The sequence below is a fragment of the Trichoderma evansii genome (genome assembly GCF_050947405.1).
Source record: "Trichoderma evansii strain SZMC 28006 chromosome Unknown GGI43scaffold_3, whole genome shotgun sequence".
Lineage (NCBI taxonomy): Eukaryota > Fungi > Ascomycota > Sordariomycetes > Hypocreales > Hypocreaceae > Trichoderma > Trichoderma evansii.
This window is the reverse complement of record NW_028145203.1, coordinates 1,798,995-1,823,207: the sequence shown is the minus strand read 5'-3', so window position 1 is coordinate 1,823,207 and position 24,213 is coordinate 1,798,995. Positions and strand designations below refer to the sequence as shown.

At 45.9% G+C, this 24,213-nt stretch overlaps 9 protein-coding genes across 9 annotated transcripts; 5 read left to right on the top strand and 4 right to left on the bottom strand.

Annotated features, from left to right (window-relative positions):
- Positions 1-150: 150 nt before the first annotated feature.
- GGI43DRAFT_254016 (major facilitator superfamily domain-containing protein) lies at positions 151-2,291 on the bottom strand. Its single transcript, XM_083200866.1, has 2 exons — positions 887-2,291; positions 151-828 (listed from the first exon to the last, which is right to left on the bottom strand). The coding sequence occupies exons 1-2, from the start codon at positions 2,085-2,087 to the stop codon at positions 263-265; spliced, it is 1,767 nt and encodes a 588-aa protein (XP_083064306.1). The 5' UTR covers positions 2,088-2,291; the 3' UTR covers positions 151-262.
- Positions 2,292-3,678: 1,387 nt separating this feature from the next.
- GGI43DRAFT_254058 (uncharacterized protein) lies at positions 3,679-6,324 on the bottom strand. Its single transcript, XM_083200867.1, has one exon. It carries the CDS (start codon positions 6,087-6,089, stop codon positions 4,032-4,034), a length of 2,058 nt encoding a protein of 685 aa, XP_083064305.1. The 5' UTR covers positions 6,090-6,324; the 3' UTR covers positions 3,679-4,031.
- Positions 6,325-8,326: 2,002 nt separating this feature from the next.
- On the top strand, positions 8,327-10,098 carry GGI43DRAFT_396713 (uncharacterized protein). The gene is made up of 2 exons (XM_083205005.1): positions 8,327-9,111; positions 9,200-10,098. Exons 1-2 carry the CDS (start codon positions 8,616-8,618, stop codon positions 10,021-10,023), a joined length of 1,320 nt encoding a protein of 439 aa, XP_083064304.1. The 5' UTR covers positions 8,327-8,615; the 3' UTR covers positions 10,024-10,098.
- A 469-nt stretch (positions 10,099-10,567) lies between these two features.
- On the top strand, positions 10,568-12,721 carry GGI43DRAFT_253964 (amidohydrolase). The gene is made up of 2 exons (XM_083200865.1): positions 10,568-10,727; positions 10,899-12,721. Exon 2 carries the CDS (start codon positions 10,944-10,946, stop codon positions 12,612-12,614), a length of 1,671 nt encoding a protein of 556 aa, XP_083064303.1. The 5' UTR covers positions 10,568-10,727; positions 10,899-10,943; the 3' UTR covers positions 12,615-12,721.
- Positions 12,722-14,958, bottom strand: GGI43DRAFT_253954 (dihydroxy-acid/6-phosphogluconate dehydratase). Its single transcript, XM_083200864.1, has 3 exons — positions 14,372-14,958; positions 14,097-14,308; positions 12,722-14,028 (listed from the first exon to the last, which is right to left on the bottom strand). Exons 1-3 carry the CDS (start codon positions 14,820-14,822, stop codon positions 12,829-12,831), a joined length of 1,863 nt encoding a protein of 620 aa, XP_083064302.1. The 5' UTR covers positions 14,823-14,958; the 3' UTR covers positions 12,722-12,828.
- A 1,233-nt stretch (positions 14,959-16,191) lies between these two features.
- GGI43DRAFT_396709 (uncharacterized protein) lies at positions 16,192-17,373 on the top strand. Its single transcript, XM_083205004.1, has 4 exons — positions 16,192-16,461; positions 16,509-16,600; positions 16,650-16,730; positions 16,780-17,373. The coding sequence occupies exons 1-4, from the start codon at positions 16,384-16,386 to the stop codon at positions 16,892-16,894; spliced, it is 366 nt and encodes a 121-aa protein (XP_083064301.1). The 5' UTR covers positions 16,192-16,383; the 3' UTR covers positions 16,895-17,373.
- Positions 17,374-18,161: 788 nt separating this feature from the next.
- GGI43DRAFT_253915 (uncharacterized protein) lies at positions 18,162-18,959 on the top strand. The gene is made up of 4 exons (XM_083200863.1): positions 18,162-18,295; positions 18,344-18,429; positions 18,479-18,559; positions 18,615-18,959. Exons 1-4 carry the CDS (start codon positions 18,215-18,217, stop codon positions 18,736-18,738), a joined length of 372 nt encoding a protein of 123 aa, XP_083064300.1. The 5' UTR covers positions 18,162-18,214; the 3' UTR covers positions 18,739-18,959.
- Positions 18,960-19,758: 799 nt separating this feature from the next.
- GGI43DRAFT_253889 (major facilitator superfamily domain-containing protein) lies at positions 19,759-21,541 on the top strand. The gene is made up of 4 exons (XM_083200862.1): positions 19,759-19,873; positions 19,978-20,214; positions 20,340-20,432; positions 20,489-21,541. Exons 1-4 carry the CDS (start codon positions 19,864-19,866, stop codon positions 21,403-21,405), a joined length of 1,257 nt encoding a protein of 418 aa, XP_083064299.1. The 5' UTR covers positions 19,759-19,863; the 3' UTR covers positions 21,406-21,541.
- Positions 21,542-22,035: 494 nt separating this feature from the next.
- On the bottom strand, positions 22,036-23,275 carry GGI43DRAFT_396705 (ankyrin repeat domain-containing protein). The gene has a single exon (XM_083205003.1). The coding sequence runs from the start codon at positions 23,206-23,208 to the stop codon at positions 22,117-22,119; it is 1,092 nt and encodes a 363-aa protein (XP_083064298.1). The 5' UTR covers positions 23,209-23,275; the 3' UTR covers positions 22,036-22,116.
- Between the last annotated feature and the right edge of the window lie 938 nt (positions 23,276-24,213).

Sequence of the window (24,213 nt, the reverse complement as noted above, 5' to 3'; positions counted from 1 at the left end):
AGTAAATCATGTGTATTATACTCAAAATAGCTGGACCATTCTTACACATCTCAATAGTGGCAGAAGAATGTAAATTATTTCGATTAAGCTTACCAAGACGTTGGTCACAAATATATATGAGGTAGCAAGCAATTGGAAAAAAATAAATCATTCGTAAAATAATTAGTTTATCTGGTATTCGAATAAAAAATTATTCCATCAATTCTATCTCTTCCTGGTCTGCAGCCAGTCTCAAGAAATCGGCATGTCATTTGCTTCTCCTTTACTGCACATGCTCCTTCTCCTCTGCTTTAGGAATTCGAACCATAGTAATAGTAATTAAGGCTCCAACCATAGCCGAAGCAAAGCCAAACCACCAGATAGCACGCATCCCCTCAAGTCCCACCTCTCCAGAAGGAGTTTGATCAACCTTGATTCCAATAGAGTCTGCCACAGAGGTAATAATTGCCAGAGTCAAGTTTTGCACAGTAACTAACAGGCTACCAGCTGCGCCCTGGTACGATCTGGGTACACTTGAAGTAATAAAGATTGAGGCTGCTGCAAAACTGAGATCAGGCCCAAATGTTGCCAAGGCTACTCCAGGCATCGACAAGGCCCAATATGAGGTATTAGGCGTTTGCGGAAGGAAGAATACTGGTCCTAAGCCAAAGCAAACCATGCTTGTAGCGAATATCCAGTGACCAGGAACAACATGAAGAGTCTTGGAGACAAGCCAAGCTGCGAGAATGCCTACAATACCATTAGGTAGAATATACAACGCTGCTGTGAGCGGAGTGGCCCCCTGGTAGCGTATCCAAAATTGAATGGCATAAAATTGCCAGGCACCACCTTGATTAGAGATATCCTATTAGCTAAGAATTTGAAGGGCCATAGTTATGAGACTCACTGTAAGCTCCGAATCCGAAAATGTAGGATACCAAAACTGCAACAAACCCAGGTGTCTTCCAAATACCGTTCGGGATAAGAGGACGAGCGACACGGCGCTCTACAAAGTGGAATGCAACAAGAAAAAGGAAACCAACAATAACCAAGGAATAAGTATACGGGTTCCACTGTACTGCTGAGCCCTGCGTAAGCCCAAAAAGAATCAGCCCGCTACCCAGCGAAGCAAGTATGGCGCCCATGTAGTCAAACTGTCGTATTGAAGGCACGTCTGTGGCGTTACTATCCACTGCTGGCCGCAGATCGGGGATCGAGTAATAAGCAGCAAGGGCGCAAACTGCCAAGAAAATGGCTGTGCTGCGGAATATCCAGTCGAGATGAGCAGTGAGGAGACCCCCTTGGACACAACCAATCCAGAAACCAAACGGCGCCCCAGCTGCCATTAGCGAAAACACACGTGTCTTGCGAATGCCTGGATTGTATACTCGTCCAAGGATACTCATTGAAGTCGACACGAGCACTCCGACAGCCAAGCCCTGCATAGCTCGAGCTACAAAGAAGAGGATCCTGAGCTTTGGAGAAATAGCTGTGGCGGCCACCGCGTTCCATACTGCCTCCCACACAAAAGCGCCGACCATGAGTGGTTTCGGAGGAGCCAAATCAGCCAATGGGCCAAAAACAATAACTGATAAGCCGCTTGCCAATGCCGAAGATCCCACAAGCCAAGGAGTCTGAGCCGGGGCTATACCAAGTGCATCGCGAAATACGAATTGGTTAACTACAACCTGGCCCAAAGTCAGCGAGAAGATGACCTGGCCGGCCGTGCAGACAAGGACGAAAATGATTTCCGCCAAGAGATTGCGCAGCTCAGGTGGAACGCCCTGAGAAACAGGATGCGTCGGGCTGCCCCGTTCTTCAGAGAGTCCGGCAGGCGTTGAGCCGTTGGGTGTTGCATTTTCGACTTGTCTACTCCTCAGGTTGCTCAACTCAAGAACAGCGGTTGGCATAGGCTCTTGGACACCACTAGTGGCAGTGTCCAGAGGTCGGATGGGTGTCTGTGGGAATAATTGCTGTTCGCTAAGAGACAGGTCGCCTGGGCTCGGAAGAGACTCGAGAGGTGTCGCGCCGGATAGAGAGTGAGAGGACCAGAAATCCTCACTATGTGCCTCTGGCGGCAAGACAACCGTAGATTGTGTTGTAGACATTTTCGCTGTTGTCGCACTCCTCAATTGATTGATTGATTGTGGGGGATTTATTGTAATCGCGGTGAGGCCGCTGCCTACATGGCAAAATAGCTAAAGTGGCTGTTGTTATGAGCCTCGACTATATATATTGTGCACAGAATGAGATTTCGCTACTCCATACAAAGTACAAGTGATTATGCCTTAGATAGTATTACTTCATTGACAACTTCTCCCGTCAACTTCTTAACGGCCCGATGCCACTATGTCCACTAACTCCAGCGCCAAATAACCATAGGATGTGACTAAGCTCATATTAGAAAGTGGTGGGCTTGTAATACCCCATATGTGCACTGTCCTAAGAGGAGCCGTGAGTCACCCCTGGAGGAAGCAGACGGTCACGGAAGTCCGCCACAAGTGCTCTTGGTAAGAGCTATAAAGTGCAGTGAATAGATCGATCAACTTTTTTATTGAGATCTATAACGTATGGCATTGGCATATATACCAAATTTCAACATTAGTAATGTTCAACATTAATAATGCCCCATTATCATACAAGCCATTTCTGAGATTCGCCAATCCTGCCCTTTAATCTTGAGAGGTATGCGATTATAGGCCAGTACCTCGTCCTTGAAGTCAGAGCATTGCTTTGTGAACGCGTTCACTTCACCACTCATTTAGTGAACCTTTACAACTTATTGAGATCGAGAATGATAGCAGCTCAGATGGATTGTTAATAAACCACAACAATTCGGAGTGAATCACCCGGTGCGTGGGATCCGGTGTGTGGGCGTTAAGCTTCCGACTTCTTCGATTAGCTCTCGCTCCCACACTGTTCAGCCCCGCTCCGGCTAAAATACAGCGACCAGCGCTTATAATTGCCGGATCGGGAACCGCTCTCCATCCGGGGAAGCCAACCAGGGAGCAACACGGAAGACTTCTTCCGTGGACATACTGCAGATTTACTCTTGTACCCGTTTTGCCCTTGTATCTAAGCCATAGCACTGATTCAACGATGCCATCGAACTAACGGCGGCGGAACTCTTCTATCGGGTAGCTAGCCTCCACTAACGAGCTTCGCGCTAAGGGGTTATCGACTGTATTGCATGTACCCTCCATACGACTCCTCAGAAGGCTACGCTGCGAGATCTGGTCGGAACTGTCACTGCATAGAAGTTTTCAGACAATTGAAATTTTCGTGCACCATATTCGCCAAGAAGATGAATAAACCATGTCTTTGGCTCAGATTCTCATGGGTATAGTTAGTTGTGTGCTTACACTTAACGAATGTAGCTGCGCAGCTCACATAGGCACTGCCAGCTGAATCCTATGCCAGTGTTAATTACCAGGTTACACATCATAATTATAAAAGTAAAAATTGATAATGTAGACACATAACGAGAATTCATCTCTGAGTGGAATCTAAGATAAAAAACAATAGTACAAGAATACAAAGGAAGACAAGATTTCCTGATGAACGCCAGTTTTTCAGCTCTACCACCCAATTAAAGAACCAGCGTAGTAATATATACAGATGAACTGAAAGATGATACCAGAAGCAGATAATCCTGCAACTGGATCTGAAGGAATAATTAGCGCAAACGTCTAGAATTTAATTCTAGAGCTCTGGGGCAGATCCCCGTTGTGTCGCTGCCTTGTCCCATGCCAATAAAGGGGACGAAGTTGGTCTTCGCCTCATATTTGTTAAATGTCTAACCACAAAGTTGCCGAAGTCCTTGTTATAATCCTGGATAGCCGATTGGATTACCCGATACGGCCGAGCCGAATAAACGGCTTACGCCTTGTAAAACATCACCTGTATCGGTGCTTTTCCTTTAACTCCATTTGGTGAATTTTGATCATAACACAGCAGTCTAATATTTTTTAAGAATGACGCTGTCAAGAGATTCCAGACAGGCAAAGGCGAGATCCCTGGCGATTGATTCGCATGTCGCGAGCTGGTCGCTGTTAAGTTAAGTCACTGGTTCCAATCTTGGACCATTCAGGCGAGTCCAGCCAGGTAAGAAGTTTTTGTAGTAGTTTGTTTATGTTAACCGGTTTCGAAATGTAATCATTCATTCCTTTCTCTAAACAAGTTTCACTATCACCCCGGAGGGCGTAAGCCGTCATGGCTATGATTGGAATTAAGATGCCATAAGTCCGAATTTTTCTAGTGGCCTCGAAGCCATCCATGACTGGCATGCTGATGTCCATTAGGACGAGGTCGTATGCGTTAGGCGAAGCACTCAATAGGGAAACAGCCTCAGCTCCGTTAGCGGCGATGGTGAAATTTTGAAAGCCAAGTGAGTTTAGAACACGACTTAGCACCTTTTGGTTGACAATGTTATCCTCTGCAGCGAGAATTCGCTTGAGCGGTGCCAACTCCCTGATTCGACGCAGCATTCTCTCTTTCTCGAATTCTTGTTGGGACTTTGCGGCTTCTTGATCAAGCTGCATGTCAGGGGTGCCGAGTTGGTCGAAGTTGGCGATTTTCTTCAGCTTGACTGTAAACCAAAATATGCTGCCGTTACGCTCGAGGTTTGGTCGATAGCCCATCTGGCCGCCTAATAATTCGGCCAGAGATTTGGCTATGGACAGCCCTAATCCGGTTCCCTGAAATCGTTTTTTAGTGGGCTTCTCGAGTTGTGTGAATGGCCTAAACAAGTTTTGAACAGCATCCTCGGGTACACCGATTCCGCTATCGGTGACCTCGGTGAGAATCGTATACGATGTTTCATCTTCAGCAGATATGGAGGCGTCAACCTGCACGGATCCCTTCTCGGTAAATTTAACGGCATTGTCAATGATATTCTGAAAGATCTGCCGGAAGCGAAGCGGGTCTCCTTGAGCAGATCTGGGCAGATCTGGCGCCAAGACGAGTTTGATGTACACTCCTGGAACCAGAGTCATCTGTACATTCTTTACCACAGAAGAAATGATATTCGCGACGCCAACCAGGTCTGTGTTGACGGAAAAATTGCCCGATGCCAACTTGGAATAGTCAAGAATACCGTTGATAACTTGCAGCAAAACTTGGCCTGATTCCGAAATGATGTTGGCTGTCTCGCGTTGGTCTTCGGTTAAGCTGGTGTCGAGGAGGAGGGCACAGGCCGATAGCATGCCGTGCATTGGAGTTCGAATCTCGTGACTCATGTTGGCGAGGAAGTCGTTTTTCAGCTTTGCGCTCTCTTCGTACGCGGCGATGAGTCTCAGTTCGCCCTCTCTACGCTCCGTTAGATCTCTGGTGACTTTGCCGAAGCCAACATGGACCCCATTTCTGTATAAAGCCGTGATGACCACATTGGCCCAGAACCGGCTGCCATCCTTGCGATAGCGCCAGCCTTCGTCTTGCACCCTGCCTTCGCGCAGACAGGTTAGAAGCTCACTCTCAGGCTTGCCAGCGCTGAGATCATCCTCGCCATAGAAGGTAGAGAAATGCTTTCCAACAATGTCCTCCTTCTTATAGCCTTTGAGTAGCTCTGCTCCCGTATTCCAGGTTGCCACGTAGCCGCGAGTATCAAGCAGAAAGATGGCATAATCCTTGACCGTCTGAATGAGAAGGCGGTACACCTCGTCCGCTGACAGCGCGTTCTGGATGACTTCGCCGCCAGCTTCTCCCGTCTTGGGCTCGACTTGGTCCCAGTCCAGGACTAGCGATAGCATTTCCTCTCCTTTGAATATCGGGATGATTCGCGCCGACCAGGTCACTCCGCGCGCGGTGTATACGGCGTAGCAGTGTCGAAAGTTGCGGGCGGCAATAGCCTCTTCAATGGCGCGAACAAGGGGGATTCGGTCGAAGCGTTCCAGCGGCGAGCCTCCATACAGGGCGGTGAACAGATCCTTGCCCAGGAACTCGTCCCGGCTGCGATGCCACGCGTCTACAACGCCTTTAGACACCCGCTGGATGTGGAATGTTGGCGAGACGACCAGCGTGGGAACGGGCGAGAGATGGCAGATATCAGCGGCGTCTGCGCCCATGTCGCCGCTGCTGCTGCTGGCAGACGCTGCAGCCCCCTGAGAGATCATGTTTCCCGCCGATGGCTGACGGTCATCACGCACACGCCTTGCACAGAATGGTGGTGGTGCCGCTGGTCGGAGAGGTGCATGAAGAGGTGCATGGAGGACTGGCCCAGCTTGTCGGTTTCCACCCGTCAAATATCAAATATCACAATAGCCGTGCTTGCAGATGCTATTATTACTCCTATCTGGCCCGCCATGACGTAAGGGACGCAGCAACGCCTTCTCCGCACAGGATCTGCTTCTACCGCAGCTCTATTGGCCCGTGGAGCGAGAGGCCTTGCTTCCTTTGGCATTTGGGCCTCTGAGGCGCAAGGCTTAATCTTAAGGGGCCTGGCAAGCGAGCGAGGCCGTCAATAGTCCCGCCAGAAGAGTTGCAGCTTGAGCCCTCTTGGGCCTCTACCGAGCCAGATGGGGCTTCCGGAATGCACGCCCTGCTTACACGGGAGATCACCATTCGTGGTACCGGCGTCTGCTCCACTATTCCGACAGTCCGGCTTCAGGCGATTTAATGCAAGCGTGGCTTAGCGGGCATGGATTTATATTGGCCGCCGCGCTGAAGCTTGACTCTGTCCAGCGATAGCTTCTAGGGGTGGGTGCACCCAGCATTGATCGCGTTTTATTAGATGGGTGGCATAGGCTGACGTTGCCAGCCTGCCAAGGTTGCCTGCAGCGTAGTACAGGCACGATGCACAACATGGAGTAGCATTTAGTGGTTCGTATTTCAATACTCACCGTTTCTGTAATACCTACTCAGCCTTTGTTGTGTCGATCTCTATTTTTTTTTAGGACAATCACATGCTTCTATAACGCTGCTGCTAATTCTTTATCCTTTTCCGTCTTCGGAGATGAGCACGTTGTGTTCTGTAAGCTTGGCTTGTTGTAAGAGAAAACGGCATCTATTAGTATTTAGGTGGTTTAGAATGCCTGCCACTTACAGTATGGAATAGCCTACCATGTATATGGGATATATTCTGTGGATTCGACTTCAGAGCGTCAAATCTTTGGGAGGGGTAGCGATTTTCAAGGCTTTAATAGGCCTCAAGCTCGGCAGTTGCAGAGTGCAAATATTGGCGACCCGCTTTTACAAACAGGTTTTGCAAGCGATTCATGTTGGGCACGAATGAGAGAGCGCGGTAGTATAAAATTTTCACATTTTGATGTTCTGATACCTCTACCATGTTGCGATACTCCACAGGTGAAATCTCTAGTATGGCTATTAACCCCACATGAGGCTAGCATGTGCTAAGCTACGCTACGCTGGTCTTTCATCGTGGCGGCAGCCTATTTGTCACTTCGTAAAAAAAAAAAAAGAAAAAGAAAAAACATTGCCTCCTGCCACCATTAATATACAAAATAGCCTTAAAATACATACCGTATAATCACTTGAGATGAATTTACCTTAGTAGAAAATAGTGGGATTAAGTTACAGTGCCGGTACGGTGCCAAGGGGTGCCAGCAAGGTGCCAACAGGTGCCAACAGGTGCCACCAGCTGAAACGGTGCCAACGAGTGCTAACAAGGTGCCAAGGTGCCAAGGTGCCAAGGTATTAAGGCAGCACTGCAACACCTACCTACCTACCTATATAAGCAAAAATACAGCTGTAACTTCCCAGTTTTATAAATATACTATAATAGTCTAAATAAAAAATAAACTTCTATTTTTACCTGCTATTTAATTCCTAGTAACTATATATTTTTTAGAGTATAGAATATTTATAAAATACTTAATTTCTTATAAAAAAATAATATAGCAGTGTAAGGTATAGTATAAATCCCATATAAGAAGCGGAATTTCCTTTTTAAGATAGGCTGTAATTTTTAACGCCTGTGGGTTCATTTAGCACCTTAATAGCACCTCGCCAGCACCTTGTTGGCACCTCTCTGGCACCGTGCCGTATTTTAGAACTATGCCAGCAGGGGCTTGGGAATTCTGCACTGTACCACCCCTAGGCACGGTACCACACCTCTATAGGTTTCTACTACGGTAGTCATTTAGTCCCATAGATTTATATTATGGTCGTCGGAGAGATCATCTACAATCCCTCGAGCGGCAGTACCGGAAAGAGGGGCATACATTGAATTTTCAATTTTGGTTCATTGTATAAATTGAGTCTTTGACAAAGTGCTATGTAGTACACTAAGTTGCCTTGGTTTATGTAATAATAATAGATAGATGAGCTTCTCCATGGGTTCATCGGACCTTCTGATTTCTTCCTTGCCACAATATTTGTGGCTACTGAACGGAATAAATTGAAATGGAGATGTTGGCTCGCGTCGGCGCAAGTGTCGCCCGATGTGACTTCACAACCAACACGCATTATTCCCTGCCACCTGCCCCTCTCGATGAGCTTCGGTCCTCGGAATTTTGTCTAAGACATTCGATAGATGAGTGATGGTAAATTACCTTACTAAAACGATTTAAACCTGCAAAGTGAAGCCCATATTATGGCGAGCTTTCCCATATACTCCGCGCTATTTCCGTTCTTCCCATTTCCAATGTCCAAATTCCGAATCAAGCTATACTCACATCACGATGACTGGCAGCAGCAATCGCCCGCCGCTGAACATCGCCATTATAGGTGCAGGCATTGTTGGCGCTCATATTGCAATTGGTCTTCTGCATAGAAATATCCAGGTTACAATCTACGAGCAATCGAGCCAAGTGAAGGAGATCGGCGCCGGCATTGCATTTCCCACGCCCATGGTTGATTGCATGACAGCTTTGGACCCCGTCATAACAGAACAATTACAAAAAGTCTCTGGTGTCTTTCAGAACCTCAACGGTATCAACGGATGTAGTGATGAGGATCTGAAACTTCGCCCGGCAGACCAGCTATTTGATGTGGTAGTTAAACCATTCACATACCATAGCACACACCGAGGCCAGCTACTAGATGGCCTACTTGGGCTTATACCACAAGAATACATAAAACTAGGAAAGCGCTTGGAATCAATTACGCACAAGGAAAGTAATGAAGGGCCTCTTATTCTCCAGTTTTCTGATGGCACTACGGCCGAAGCCGACGCAGGTACGACAAATCTATGCAGTGGTTGGCATAAACCCTGTCGTAAGAGCTGTTCAAAGATACTGACATGTATACAATTCGATTCTTTCAGTCATAGGATGTGATGGTATCAAGTCACAGGTTCGTCGTATTGTCTTGGGCAACGATGATCCAGCGGCTTTCCCTCATTACTCTTACACAAGTGCGTATCGCGGGCTAGTACCTATGGAAAAAGCAACGGCAGCGCTAGGAAAGCTCTCCAAAGAAGCCGTCTCGTATTTAGGTCGAGGAGCATCTCTGTTTACGTATCCTATCATCAGCAAGAACGCTCTAAACGTGGTCGCTTTTGTACACGATGAAGGCGAATGGCCCGATTCAAAACATTTAACAATTCACGGGAAAAAAGAAGATGTCGTGGCAGCTTTCTCTCACTTCGGTCCTTCGGTGAGAGATCTTGTAGCAGCCATGCCTGAAGAGCTTAATCGCTGGGCCATGTTCGATACCTTTGACCATCCTCTCTCAACTTTCGCCTTTGGACGCATCGTCCTCGCAGGAGATGCTGCTCATGCGTCAACGCCTCATCATGGTGCTGGGGCCGGAATGGGTATCGAAGACGCATTGGTGATAGCGACACTTTTGAAGAAAGTTGCAGAAACTCGAGGTCTGGATGAAAGCTCTGATGCCAAAAACAGAACACTCGAGGCGGCGTTCAAGGCATACGACTCTGTCCGGCGAGAGAGGGGGCAATGGGTCGTTTCCAGCAGCCGCTTTGCTGGCAATTCGGCGCAGTGGCGCAATCCTGGTATTGGAAGCGATTCTACTTTATACGCAAAAGATCTTACTGAAAGAATAAACAAGGTCTTTTCTTATGATTGGAAAAGCTCGCTTATTGAGGCTATAGATGAATATGAGCATCAGTTAGGAGTTAGAGCTTGATAGAGTAAGCGACATAGGACTCGGTAGAGTTTCATGTGATATTATCAATACTCCAAGTCTATGCATTTTCCCCCAGATTCCATTCATAATAGCAGAAATTCAATTGTGAATATGGCTAAAAGCAGCGGAATCTTATTACCTAAATGTGTAAACGACATAAACGATGTGCTATTGGGCTGCACACTCGGCACCATGTCTAACCGACTCGGATAGTCGGCGATTGCAGCCCGCCGATCACCGATCAAGTCTCGCAACAAAAAACCATCGAAAAGTCTACCTGATGCTGTCTCTTCAGACAAATAAAGCACTTTGAATATATATTAAAGCCTCCTTGAGCCTCGCATATCACTTCATGTAAGCTACCCAAGTAGTCGTATCTGGAACTACCAGTAATGGGGCTCTTTGGTGGCTTACTTGCTTCATTAGCACGAGCTTGGTCATATCTAAAATGATACATGTATGTAGTTATGGCTTATAACGTGCTTCATTACCTCATCGGTACACATGCAGGAAACAGTCTCTCGCCCTCGCGTCGGCGTTCGATATGCGCGAGGCGGCTATTCCCAGGTGCCTTTTCCGACAGATGAAGCCAGCAATTGTTCCGAAGCCGCGGCCCGTTATAGATTGCCGATACGCAGCTCCGAATACTAATAGAACTAGACGTTGTGGGATACGCGTATCGAATTACAAACTCACTTCAGCGGGTGCGTACTGCCATTACCGTGGATGGCGATCATGTAGCTGTTTTGAAGTCTCCCACCGGCAATGGCTATTATATGAGTTTTAGCTAAATGACACGGAGTCGTCAAGCTAAAATATACTTAAATATAATGAGTATGCACTCTGAGAAACGGATTTGCTAATTTATCACACAGTCTCTCTGTCTCAAATACTTTGTGAAATCGCAATTTGTGACCAAAATGGCTTCAAATACATGTACTCTTAACGCAGGAAACATCAAGGCAGATATCTTGGTCCGAGCCAAGAAGATTTACACGCTTCAGCCAGGAGTACCTGCGCAATGCTCACTAGCTATTGTTGGGCAACATATATTCGCCATTTCGGACAGCCAGAATGATCTGGATCATTTGATTGGACCCGATACCCGCGTCATTGATGAGACGGACTCTACCGTGCTTCCAGCCTTTGATGATACACACACGCATCTCATGCTTGCTGCGCAGATGCATGTTGACGTCCCAGTCCATACTGCAAAGAATATCCCCCAACTGCTGGATTTAATCCGCCAACGTGTCTCAAAAACCGAACCGGGCGAATGGATATTCACAACCACAAATTGGCAGGAATTCAATCTCCCGGAGAAACGACTCCCAACAATTCAAGAACTCGATGAAATAAGCACCGTGCATCCAATCGCTGTGCGAAGAGGCGGCCATAATATGGTAGTCAATTCTTGTGCATTGACGGCCGCCAACATTATCAAGGATACGATACCTCCTCCAGGAGGTGAAATCGCAAAAGACGCAAATGGCGAGCTGACAGGACTAATTCAGGACTCTGCATTGGCTCTCGTCTATAAAATGCAGGCTCCGGTTGATACTGAGACGCGAATTCAAGGCTTGGATGCTGCTAGCACCTCTTACGCCTCAACTGGCATTGGCTGCGTCCGAGACTGCTGGGTCCCTATTGAAGACGTACCAATCCTCAAAGCCGCATATGATGCTGGGAAGCTCCAGACTCGCTTTAAAGGTTTAGTCTCCGCAATAGGGCTGTCTAGTGTTGAAGAAATCGGCAAGTTGCTCGAACAGATGGAGCAATATCGCTATCTGCAGAACCACACATACTTCTCCATTTGGGGCCTTAAATTCATGTTGGATGGCGGAATCGAATCAAGCGCAATGGAAGAACCATATGGAAGAGAAGAAGATTGCGGTTGCGGCTCTCTAAATGAGTACCGAGGACGTTTGCTTTGGGACGCAGAAACAATGGTTGCTGCCTTGGAACTGGTTATCCGTCGAGGATGGCGGGTTGGTACGCACGCATTTGGAGACAGGGCCGTGCGAATCTTGTTGGATGTGTATGAAGAAGTTGTAAAGCGACATCCCAACATGCCACAGGGGACCCTGGTCATAGAGCATGGAGGACTCGCTTCAGCCGAACAGCGAGCGCGAGCCGCGAGCCTCAATATTCCTGTTACTGTCCAATTCCCGTTGCTTCATGATATTGCCGGTATTTCCGAGGCATACTACGGCCGAGATAGAGTATCACGCTTCTTTCCAGTACGACAGTGGCTTGACTCGGGCGTTCTGACCACTGCTGGTTCAGATTTCCCTGTCGGTAGCTATGGCGCGATGCACTCGTTAGAGGGCTTGACTACCCGCAAAACGGTCATTGGAGTGCTGCGGGAAGAGCATGCTATAACATTACCAGAGGCCATCAGTCTCCATACAACAGAGGCGGCCAAGTTTTTAGGTGAATCGCACTTGAGAGGTATGCTGACGCCAGGTCGATTTGCCGACATTACAATTTGGCGTAGAGATCCATTTGATATGGAATCGGTCTCAGTTGAGCAAGGTATCCATACACTTTACACTATTATTGGTGGCCAGGTAAAATACCACAGCTCGTGAGTATGTAATTTTCACTTGAGCACGCCGTGATTGCATTTATGAGAGTAATAACAGATAAGCTCTTTATAACAATGAAGATGTTAGAAATATAGCTCTTACCGGATTTTTGTTAGCTAGCTTTGTCCTACATGCAATCAATAATTAATCTCCTTTGAATGGGCCATCTGTGGTGTCTTTCATAACCCTTGAAAATAATTCCAAGGGGCAGCGTTTATTAAACAGCTCCTTGGGCAGTTAAAAAGTCAAAGTCCACGCCCTTATCAGCCTGCGTCACGCTCTTCTCATACAAGCCTCTGTAACCACGAGTCGGTAGTCTCTTGAATTCTGCAGGGCCCCGAGCTTCCAAATTCCCTTCAAGCCTACTAATCCTATCCTTCACTCTAGAGTCAATCTCAGCAGAGCTAAGCTCCACTTCAAGCTTTTGGCTCTCAACATCACAATGTATTATATCCCCGTCCTTCACAATGGCCAGCACACTTTCTGGCAAAGCAGCTTCTGGCGAAATATGTAAGATGATACTTCCTCCCGCTGTGCCAGACATGCGCCCATCCGATAGACGCAACATGTCCTTGACCCCGCGAGCTGCAAGCTTACGTGGAATGGGAAGTAGCCCAGCCTCCGGCATACCTGGACTTGAAAAACCAATAGGGCCTATTCCCTGCAAAACCAAAACGCAGTTTTCATCAACGTCTAGATTCGGATCATCGATGCGTTTGGCGAGATCCTCGAGGCCGGCAAACACCACGGCTCGGCCTCGGTGCTTGAGCAAATGTCGGTACTTGCTGGCACTCGCCTTGATGACAGCCCCTTTGGGCGCAATGTTACCATATAATACAGCGAGACTAGAGCATGTGTATAAAGGTTCAGCCAGGGGTCGAATAATTTGGGTCGAGAAGGGAAAGGGGCGAAAATTCTCGGCGTCCAGAGCTTCACCAAGTGTTTTGCCTGTTATAGTCAGAGCTTCAAGCTTCAAGAGAGGTCGCAGTGTGTGAAAAAGAGCGACAATACCGCCGGCATTGTGAAAGTCTGTCATGTAATTATCACCGCTGGGCTTGAGATCAACAAGCAGTGGCGTCTTCTCTCCTATTTCATGCACTGTCTGCAGCGTGATTTTATCGTATATTTCCGGGTGACGGTTTGCAATAGCAAGGAGATGGACTATCCCATTTGTAGACCCTCCAATTGCTTGCAAAACAGTAATGGCATTGTGGAAAGATGCTTCCGAAAGGATCGACTGGAGCGTACGCTTCTGTTGAGCTACTCGCACGGCATTTGCACCTGTCTGTTCTGCTATCCTAAGCCGGGCGCTAGAGACAGCAGAAGCAGTTGCACCACCTCTCAGAGGTATAAGTCCAAGAGCAGCTGTCAGGCAGGCCATGGTACTCGCTGTGCCCATGACGCCGCAAGTCCCAACCTATTCGTCATTTGTTAGTTGAAACTCATCGTAGTGATATACGCTAGTGAAATTAGAATATCACTCACTGTCGGCGCAAGTTCCTCGTTCAGAGCAGAGATATCTTCAATATCTATCTCATTGGCTCGGAAAGCCGCCCAATTATTGCGACAGTCAGTACAGGCTCCGATGCGACCGCCTCTAAAGCTTCCCGGCATCATTGGGCCCGTTATCAGCGGCAATACGGGCTTGTTGGCTGATATTCCGCCCATTAATTGAGCCGGAACCGTCTTGTCGCATCCTGATTCACAAGGTGTTATTAATCAAAATAGACAGATATATCGAGTAAAAGACAAGAACCCACCACCAATAACAATGCATGCGTCCACTGGCTGCGCCTTAATCATCTCTTCGGTGTCCATGCTCATGAGATTCCGTAGAAACATGCTGGTAGGGGTAGAAAACGATTCATGGATGCTGATAGTTGGGAAATCAATGGCCAATCCGCCGTTTAGCTGGACACCCCTCTTTGCGGCCTCGATGAGCTGCGGGACATTGCCGTGGCAAGGATTGAAGCCTGAATAAGTATTGACTATGCCGATAATGGGTCTTGAAAGCGCATCTTCGCTATATCCTAAGGCCTTGATGAAAACTTTGCGAAGGAAGAGAGAAAAGTGAGGGTCACCATAGTTTGGCAAGCCTTGTCTCATGCCGACTGCGGGCTGGATTTGGCGGGTGAGGTCATAGTCAGCCATAGGATCTGGCGCACCACTGGTATTTGGGTGATCATTCTCCAAATACTCTGGTTTCGACATGGCAAACTATTGTCCTCCCAAAATCTTAAAATATTGAATACTATTAATGTTTGAGCAGTGAGTCTCACTATGTTTGGACGTTGAAAATTGCGTGATCATTCAGCAAACCACTCTCGGCAGGGATCTGTTACTAAAAGTACATAGCCGGTAATCATGGAGGGGTCGTTGGCGGGCGAAATCTAAAGAATTTTCAACAGCGTTCTAGGCTGACATCCAAATCGTGCGACTGCATTTTATTAACTACTAGAAATTTCGATTTATATTGTCACTAGTTTATTTATGATCCATGTGGAATAGAATATTCCCTGAAAAGACGCCGCATTGGCCCTTGGGCGATATCATATGAGCTCTTCGTGCTGCGTTTAGGGTATTGTCCATAATATGATTCAGCAAATAGATGGATACTCCGAAAAAATCATTTACCCCGGTTTGAGTATCCAAGATAATGAACACATTTATATAGGGCCATTCTTTCCCTAATAGATTGCTCTACGCAATATATGGAATCATGAGTTCGGCATCTCAAAATGGGTAATCCGAGTCGTCATATCCACCGATACATTGATTCAAGGTGCGACTTCTTGTCAAGAAAAAATAAAAGTGCATGTACAAGCGTAGATTGAGTCACATAACATCAGTCAAAATTCATGAGTCATACTGTCAAAAAGAATAGTTTAGAGTTCAATATTACCTGAATTCTCCGATACACTAATCACCTACTGGCCAACCGACCTCTGGGATTTGAACCGAGCCGTGGATCTGGGCTAATAAACGCCAAGAAACAGTGAACCCCAAGCATAGATTAATTTTGAAGAACTATGGGTGGTACAGTGCGAACTTTATATCATTATCATATATTGGCTTGGGGAAGTTCTTTTGGGTAGACTGCCAATCTGCTAACCTAATTGCGATGATTCGGTCAGACCTATATCCAGTAGCGTAAATGAATTACAGACTGCAATAATGAGATTATACTTGAGGCTATGGGCTGGTACTGGGTACTGTCCAAAATAATGCAGATGAAATGGAACGAGATAAATATTATTATTTTAGTAGTATTAGACATGATTCTGGTCAAATTATGTTGCAGGCGGTCTGACACTGCATACTGAGTAAGAAATAGAGGCAAGGGATGATATTTGTCTTCGAATGAGTAAACATATAATCGAGATGACGTATATTGTCCCGATATGATAAGAGAAATTAAGAAGATATTTGAAGCAGGGCATCTGAGGCTGTCTCAGGACAACTTGAGAAATGAGTAATAGAAGCAGGGCGTAGGGGTAACACAGCGCGCCAGATCCATATGATATATCTTTGGTCTGTGTGAATGAGTAGTAATATCACTTCAACACTCTTCAGTCGGTGTGATTTGTACACGTAATATGAGACATAATAGGAGTAATACCGCCTCAAGCTACGTCTATATAAATAGCGGCCTGTTTCACGATTTAAGCATTAAAAAATTCGCACACTACACGTTCAAGAGCAAATACCAGAAAATTAAGCCAATATACATCTTACTGCTTTATTCCTAAAAAGTTCTCAAACAGCCATCGTCATGCATTTTTCCAAGCTATTCCCTTGTGTCATCGCTCTTATTACTCCTGCCGTTGCGCAAAGTCCTGCGACAACTTGGGTATTTCCCCCCTCTTTGTATTTCTTACACCTACTAAAAAACTACAGGCCCGAGTATTCGATCAGAAAAACTTGGAAGGTCATGGCCTTGACATCGGTCCCAACGACATCGCTCGCTGTTTTACTCTTAGCGGCAATGTGTTAGTATCTCGTCTTATGAATGCCCTATAAATCTGACAATGAAGAAAGATACCGCAACGTAAAATCGATACGAACGTTTCACAGCAGCACTACCTTCCCTCCATGGGTAGTCCGATGCGAGCTATATAGGTGAATTCTACACTTTGATCAAGATATTCTCAGGCTAATGTGCTATAAGCGATGATAAATGTGACATATCGTCTAAGATCGAGACCGTGGCAACGACTTATGTTCTCAATGACACCAATGTCGCGGCGGTACATTGTAAATTGGAGGTTGGCCACGGACAGTAGATCGGAATAGTAATCCAGGAATGCAATTTTATTCAAGTAAGAAAGCTCTTCATTCTGAGAACAGAACATTCCAATTTGCCTAGGTCATGCTGCTCAATATAGTATGAAAGATCTAGACAGAATTATATATGCTTTTTCTGTATTATTATTTGAATAATTCCGGAATCTTCATTTTAATGTTGGGATATGGAGTTTGCTTATTTCATTATTATCTACCCCCGAGTAAACCAGACATTTAAAGCCTTATCTAGACAAGAAGATTGTGGGCATTTTCATATAGCAAGAAGGAAAGTTTTAGATGCAAGAATAAGAGACGTTACAACAGACGCTAGCTTGACTCATCCAGCTGCCCTTTCCAAGGTCCAGGTAAACCAATCACTACATTGATCTCTAGAAGGTTATGCAGATGGAGAGCTCTGTCCTCGTATATAAATATATAAGTATACAAAGGAAATCGTTGCACAACGCACCACTTTCGTTACTCAGCACCCCAGGCGTGGCTAATGCCGCGAATTGACAGCTATTTAATCTTTTATCATTTCTACCGCTTCTGTATGTATTCATTTGTTTGTTTATTTATGTGTTTTGTATGTTATGATTAACTTTCTCGTTAAATGACGGCTGAAGTACTAAATAATTTCTTATATACATTCAATGTTGCCAAATGTAACTGCTATAGATAAACGTGGTGATAGTGCCTTTAGGACGATTGCGCCAATCGTTTCAGGGTGTCTATAGAAATTATGAAGTTATCAAAGATCATTTGGGTCTGTCTTAAGATGACAAAAAAGGTAGTAATAGTCAAAGCGCGCTGATTCCATAGATTATGTCCTTAATCTGTGTGAATGATACACGTTATGCCGGATACTATAGGAGTGATATTACTTTAATGATCTTCAGTCTTTGTAACTCGTACACTTTATATGAATACTCTAATAGCAATATTCCTATAGTGATCTTCATTTTGTGTAACTCGTGCTTCTCATATAAACGCCATAGGAATGATACTTTCTCAATAATCTTCACCCTGCGTAACTGATACGCGTTACAGGAGACACCATATGAGTAATATTGTTTTGATGATCTCCAGTGTGTGCGAATAATACACATTATATAAGAAACTGGTGTAGTAATATCACTTTCGTATTGGTATATTGATAATTGGTGGGGCACTGGATGATTGAAATATATAAATGGCCTTCATTCCCCAGCATTGTGAGCAAAAATCTTGCACCTTCAAAAATAACAACATCAACAACATCAAGTCAATTCATATCTTACCTGCCATATTATTATCAAGTTTCCCAAATAGCCGTCATCATGCACTTCTTGAAGCTACACCCTTATGTCATTGCTATTACTACTCCTGCCCATGCGCAAATCGTCACAGTGGATGGTTATGTATTTATTTTTCCTTTCTATTTTTTTATTACTTACTAAAAATTACAGGCCCGACTATATACCAAAGAAAACAGGGAGGGTAGTTATGCTCGGATCGAAGACCTCGATGAGTGTCTCAAGATTGAGTACCCTGTGTTAGTTACCCGTCTTATCAATAACGTCCAAGTCTGACAATAAAGAAAGGCGCCACAACGCGAATTCGATATGGACAGCCACACGTCCTGGTATCTACCCTCCAGTAGCAGTCCTGTGCAGGCTATATTCGTAAGTTCTTGTCCAAAATAAAGATGTTCTCAGGCTAATGCATTGATCTATCAAGAGGCGATAACTGTCAAGGGCCGACTTTTCTTGCCTATGTGGCAACAACCGACTCCCTCGATCGAACTGATGTCGGGTCAGTGTGGTGCGAATGGGGGCGCCTAGAGATCATACACCCGGAATAACTTTACTGGGATGCAGTTTGATTGACCCCAGAAGCTCTTCTCTCTGAAAACAGGACCGCCCCAGTATGCTCAGATTATATCATTACCGCTATGCTACTAAAGCACCCTAGGCAGAAATATATGCTTTGTAGCGTTTATTGTCGAGTATTTTTGAAATCTCCATTGATATGGTAGCGCATATTTGTTTTATCAGTTCCACCACAAGCAACCACTAAGTAAACTAGACATGTAAAGCTTGATTTGGGAAATTGTTATTCAATGCACTACTTTCATTATTAAACATTTCTTAAATATTTTCATATGCAGACTGACAAGCTCGTTAAACCACGGCTGGGGTGCTGGATTACAGAGCTGGGTGTTGAATAATAATTCCACATCAGCTTGATAAGTTGCACTGTACCAACCCTGCTATCCCTCAAAACTAGCTCTTGCGCAGGGGTGCTTTCCCACCGACAAATGAAGATGCTTATTTCAACTGGCACAACTGTAATACCACGTTGATAGATACCGCCAAAGACACGGAAAGCATCTATCCGGATCGCGCAAGAATTTTGCAGTGGTCCTCTGCACGTTTCTGTTAGTCATAGGTTCTGAAACCGGCGCTTTCCGCGATGGGTCTAAGACATGGCGAAGAAAAAAAAAATTGCGTATCCTGCCTAGCCTAGCTCAACTCCTAGTTGATAGTTTGATATTACGAGTACGACCTGCAGGTACGAACATAATTTCCACGTCAAATATGAACATCTTTTCTTGAAATTCCGGTGGCATCATCTATATAATACACACCATTATACGATGAGTCATTGGAAATAGTAAGAGTGAGTGAGCGATTCCGTCACCGTCTCAAAGTGCGTATTCGTACTTCGTAGGGCGTACCTTGTAAAATTCATCGAAATCCACTTCTTACCGCGGCGGCGTCGCAAAAGCTCTTGGCGCGCCGATAGTCTAATCCATAATTATTTTTTAGTCTAAAAGTTATCAATCAATAAAAGTCCCCCTAATGTCCATTTCCCAGATTTTGGGAACCTCTGTTTGTGGTTCTTCTGGCTGTCCATAGTCTTTTTCCCCTTGTGCCTTGTAGACGCCAGTTGTTGGTTCCCACATTTAGATATAATACTCCAAAAAATGACAGCTGGTGCGTCTACTCTCTCCCCTATTGTGCATGAGCCCCTTGTATTACCCCAGGTTTTAATCCAGCGCCGTTTATACTTTATCTTATACTAACTTTTGTATATTTAGCAACTCTCACTACTGGAGATCTGTCAGTAACGACATACCCTGATGGCGGTCTCCAAGCATGGCTCGTCGTCCTGGGCTCCTGGGCTTGCATGATCCCTTCCATGGGACTTCTCAACACCATGGCTGTGTTGCAGGCTAGATTATCAGAGAATGAGCTACGAAATCTACCCGAGTCAACAATTGGCTGGATTCTGAGCAGTTACGCCTTTTTCTTATACTTCTGCGGCGCCCAAGTTGGTATGGAAAAGCTTTCATTTTTAACTTATTCGATGTCCCTGGTTTGAGGTTGTGGTACAGGGAAGGTAGATGTACGCTGATAAATGAGATGGAATGAGTAGATTGCTAATTTGTACTCTTTTTAGGACCTATTTTCGACGCATACGATGTAAGAGTTCTGGTGATACCGGGAAACATTGGCATTGTCGTTTCCATGATGCTGATTGGACTGTGTAAAGGTCAGTATACCCTCCTATTCAAACACATCTCTTCTTATACTTACATCTATTCACAGAATTCTACCAATTCTTCCTCTGCTTCGGTCTCCTAGGTGGTGCCTCCGCCTCCCTCCTTTTCAACCCCGCCATCGCCATCATTGGCCACTACTTCGACAAACGCCGCGCTCTCGCCACAGGCATCGCTTGCACCGCCGGTGGTCTCGGCGGTATTATATTCCCTCTCATGATTCTCTACATCACCCCTGAGATCGGCTTCGCTTGGGCTACTCGCATCATCGGCTTCATTTGCCTCGCCATGGGAGGCATCTCCATCACTCTCATGAAGAAGCGGCTACCTCACAACAAGAGCAACAAGAGCATCACCAATGCCATTGACTTGAAGGCTCTCCGCGATCCCAAATATGCTCTCACCACCCTTGCAGTCTTTCTGGTTGAATTCGCCGTCTTCATCCCCTACACTTACATCTCCTCCTATGCAATCCACGCCGGCATGCCCACCCAGCGAGCCTATCTCCTCAACGCTCTCGTGAATGTTGGTGCAATCCCTGGCCGTGCTCTACCAGGCTATGCTGCCGATCGCTTTGGCGCTTTCAACGTACTAGCCCTCACTTCTACCACTTGTGCAGCCCTAATCTTTGCATTGTGGTATAGTGCTGGTACCAACGAGCCTGCCATCTACTCTTTTACTGTGCTCTATGGCTTCTGGTCCGGTGCCGCGATTAGTATTACACCAGTGTGTATCAGCAGGGTATGCAATATTGAAGACATTGGTAAGCGAACTGGCACGGCTTTCTTCATTGCAAGCTTCGGCGTGCTCATTGGCCTTCCCATTGCGGGTGCCATTTTGCGGGCAGATAACGGCTCCTACGATGGCGTTATCATATTTGCAGGTGTCTTTTACGCTGCAACTGTTTTCACGCTTTACCTTGCTCGAGGTGTAGCAGCTGGCTGGGGACTCAAGGTCATCTTTTGAAGTGGCACTAATTATTTCATCTTGAATTGGAGTTTGGTGAAAGCTGACATGAGCATTTCGTTTTTATTTTCTTTGTCTATTGCATACAAAAGCTACACCTGTGGAGGTCAACATATCTATTGGGTAATATTATAGAAAAAAGACGCCCGGACTTCTATACACAAAGCGTCTGTGCAAGCATTGGCGTAAAAGGATAAAAGGAAAAGATAGGATAGAAAGAAGAGCAAATTAGAATAGAAAAGAAAGCAAAATCAAATAATAATGAAAAGGAATGGAAGCACCTCACTGTTCAAACAATGTTCTTGAGCGATACCGGAGTCCACTTCTTCTTACGTCCACCTTTCTTGCTCTCAGTCTTCTTGGCCTCCGTCTCTACCACAACAACATCCACTGGTTTAGTGGTGTTTTGAGAGCCCCATACCGAGCCCACGTTCGGAGTAGGCTTTGCGTTTTTATTCTGCATTTTAGGAGTTTTCGGCGAAGATTTCAGCTCGGGAAATGCTTCCTTTTGGACCCAAACAAGGGCCTTGGTTGCCTTGGTTGCTGCCTTGGATCTGCCAGCGGGTGGAGGCAACTCAGGATCCTGTCCATCCTCATTGCGCAGCCGAGACTCGGCCCTATACTCTTCCAGCAGCGTATCAAGCCTATCATAGCTAAGAAGCTCCATTAGCTAAAACACAGATATACAGTAAGCCTTGGGATCTTGGTCACTCACATTTCAGGCCTTTCAGGTTGCTCAGGTTGTCGCGGTTCTGTAAGTCGTTGCCACTCATACCTAGCCATGGCAGCGTACTCAAACATTGCTCTGACTCCTGAGAAAATATGCTTCTCCCCCAAATCTCTCGCCTTCTTGCCATTACAATCAACAACATCCGGGGACGCATCATTCTCTGAAAGAAGGTAAAGCGTCTCCACAAGACGGTCCTCTAAATCAGGAGCGCTTTGCCCAAGAGCCTCATGTATCGGTCTTCGGCCTAGAGTGTCTGCCACATCCACGTCAGCACCGTCTTTTATGAGGGCGCTGACCACATCATGATATCCAAATCGACAAGCGATGTGGAGTATAGTGCTCTGCGTAGACTTGCAAACAATTCCATTCGTTGGTTTCTTCTCACGTCGTTGTACGTCCTGCATTTGTTCCAAAAGGAAAGCAACAATTTCATCATGACCTTGAGCCATAGCATGAACGATTGGAAGATTTCCTTCGCCATCGGCTTGGAAAAGGTTCGCTTTCTCTTTAATAAGCATTGACACGACCGACTTGGACCCCCCGGCTGCTGCAACATGCAGAACTCGTTGTTCCATAGGACAACAGGCCAGCAATTTCCAACATTTTGGTCCACACTGATGACAGCGATTACCTTGTATGGGGAGGTTATAGTCGGCACCAAAGCGAAGTAAGACTTCTGCGGTACGAGCGATTTGGGCGTTCCATAGAGCGCTTTCAGAGTCCTTCTCTCCTTCAAACCAGGCAAACATTTTGAACTTTGCCCAAGGTACCCTTCGTCTCACAGCAATGTGAATTGCCGCAACACCGAAATCGCTATACGAGTTCGGATCAGCGCCTCGTATAAGGAGAAATTCTGCCATCCTTGGAAGAGCATAGCTGCACGCGATACGAAGAGCTCCGTCCAGTGCTCCAAGCCTGTTGCTATAAGGCCTGGCCACGGAGAGATACAGGGATTTTAAATCAGGATAAAGAACGGTATCTTCATCTAGGTCAGACCCGTGCTTAAGAAGCTGTATGGCTACCTTGGGGGCATCCTGGAGCAGTGCATAATGTAGAAAGGTGAAACTTTCCATCAAAGGAAACGGCCTATAGACATTAGCCAATAGCTCTGAATGAATGAAGCCTACAAATAATCACTTACCCTCTTAATCTTGAGCCATGTTCGCGAAAAATCAGCCATTGGATCAGATTCTGCGAGTCATGTTTGACGGCATGCGTAAAGACACACGAGACCGCATGGTCGACTCCTTTCGACTCAGCACGCTTCTCGAATGCTCTAGTAAAGAGGGTATCTGAGATTGCCCAGTAAAGTCCTCGGCTGCAGCGGCTGAGGGAACTTAGATCTCGGAGACTAGTCACATTGCTCACAATCTGTTCGAAGATTTCGGTTGGTAAGTCGTTGAACCCGCACATTGTAGCGAGCGTGGTGGTCTGGCGGAGAGTACTATCAAATATTTGTTGGCAGTCTCAACAAGAGGCAAGACAACTGAAGTTGTTGAATCGCTGATTTGATGATACTCTGAGATGGAAAGAGTGAAAGCTCTATGAGGCTGTAGAGATTGTTATAGCTATTTTGTTTGTTTATCGGAAATTTAGAGTTGCAAAACGCAAGTGAAAGTTGGCTCAAACTTTGATGGCTGTAAATGGACACAGAACAGAGGAAACTTCGGGGCCAAATGAGGAAATGGAAAAAACTGAAAAATAAAGGCTCTTTAGCAACTCTCGGTCCAGCGTTCCAAGTTTCACACTTGTAATTGTTCGTTTTGTTTGTTTCAGAGTTGATCTGATGTAATCTGAGGTGAGGAGCAGCTGATCCCAGGTGTAGAGGAGCTGGCGAGGAGCTAGCAATGGTCGCTGCAGACGCCTCGTGCACCCTATAGTTAAGGATCCTGCCAGATCTAATATTTCGTTTGCATGAGAAACATGGTCTGTAAAGACAGCTTCGTTTATAAGCATTTGCTACAGCAGTGTATGCGATATCGAAGTCGGTCTGTGGTGAGACAGCGGCCATCACCGCCTTACGTCACATTCATATCGCCAGATTTCAGAATTCTATCTGCTAAAAGCCTAGCTAATGT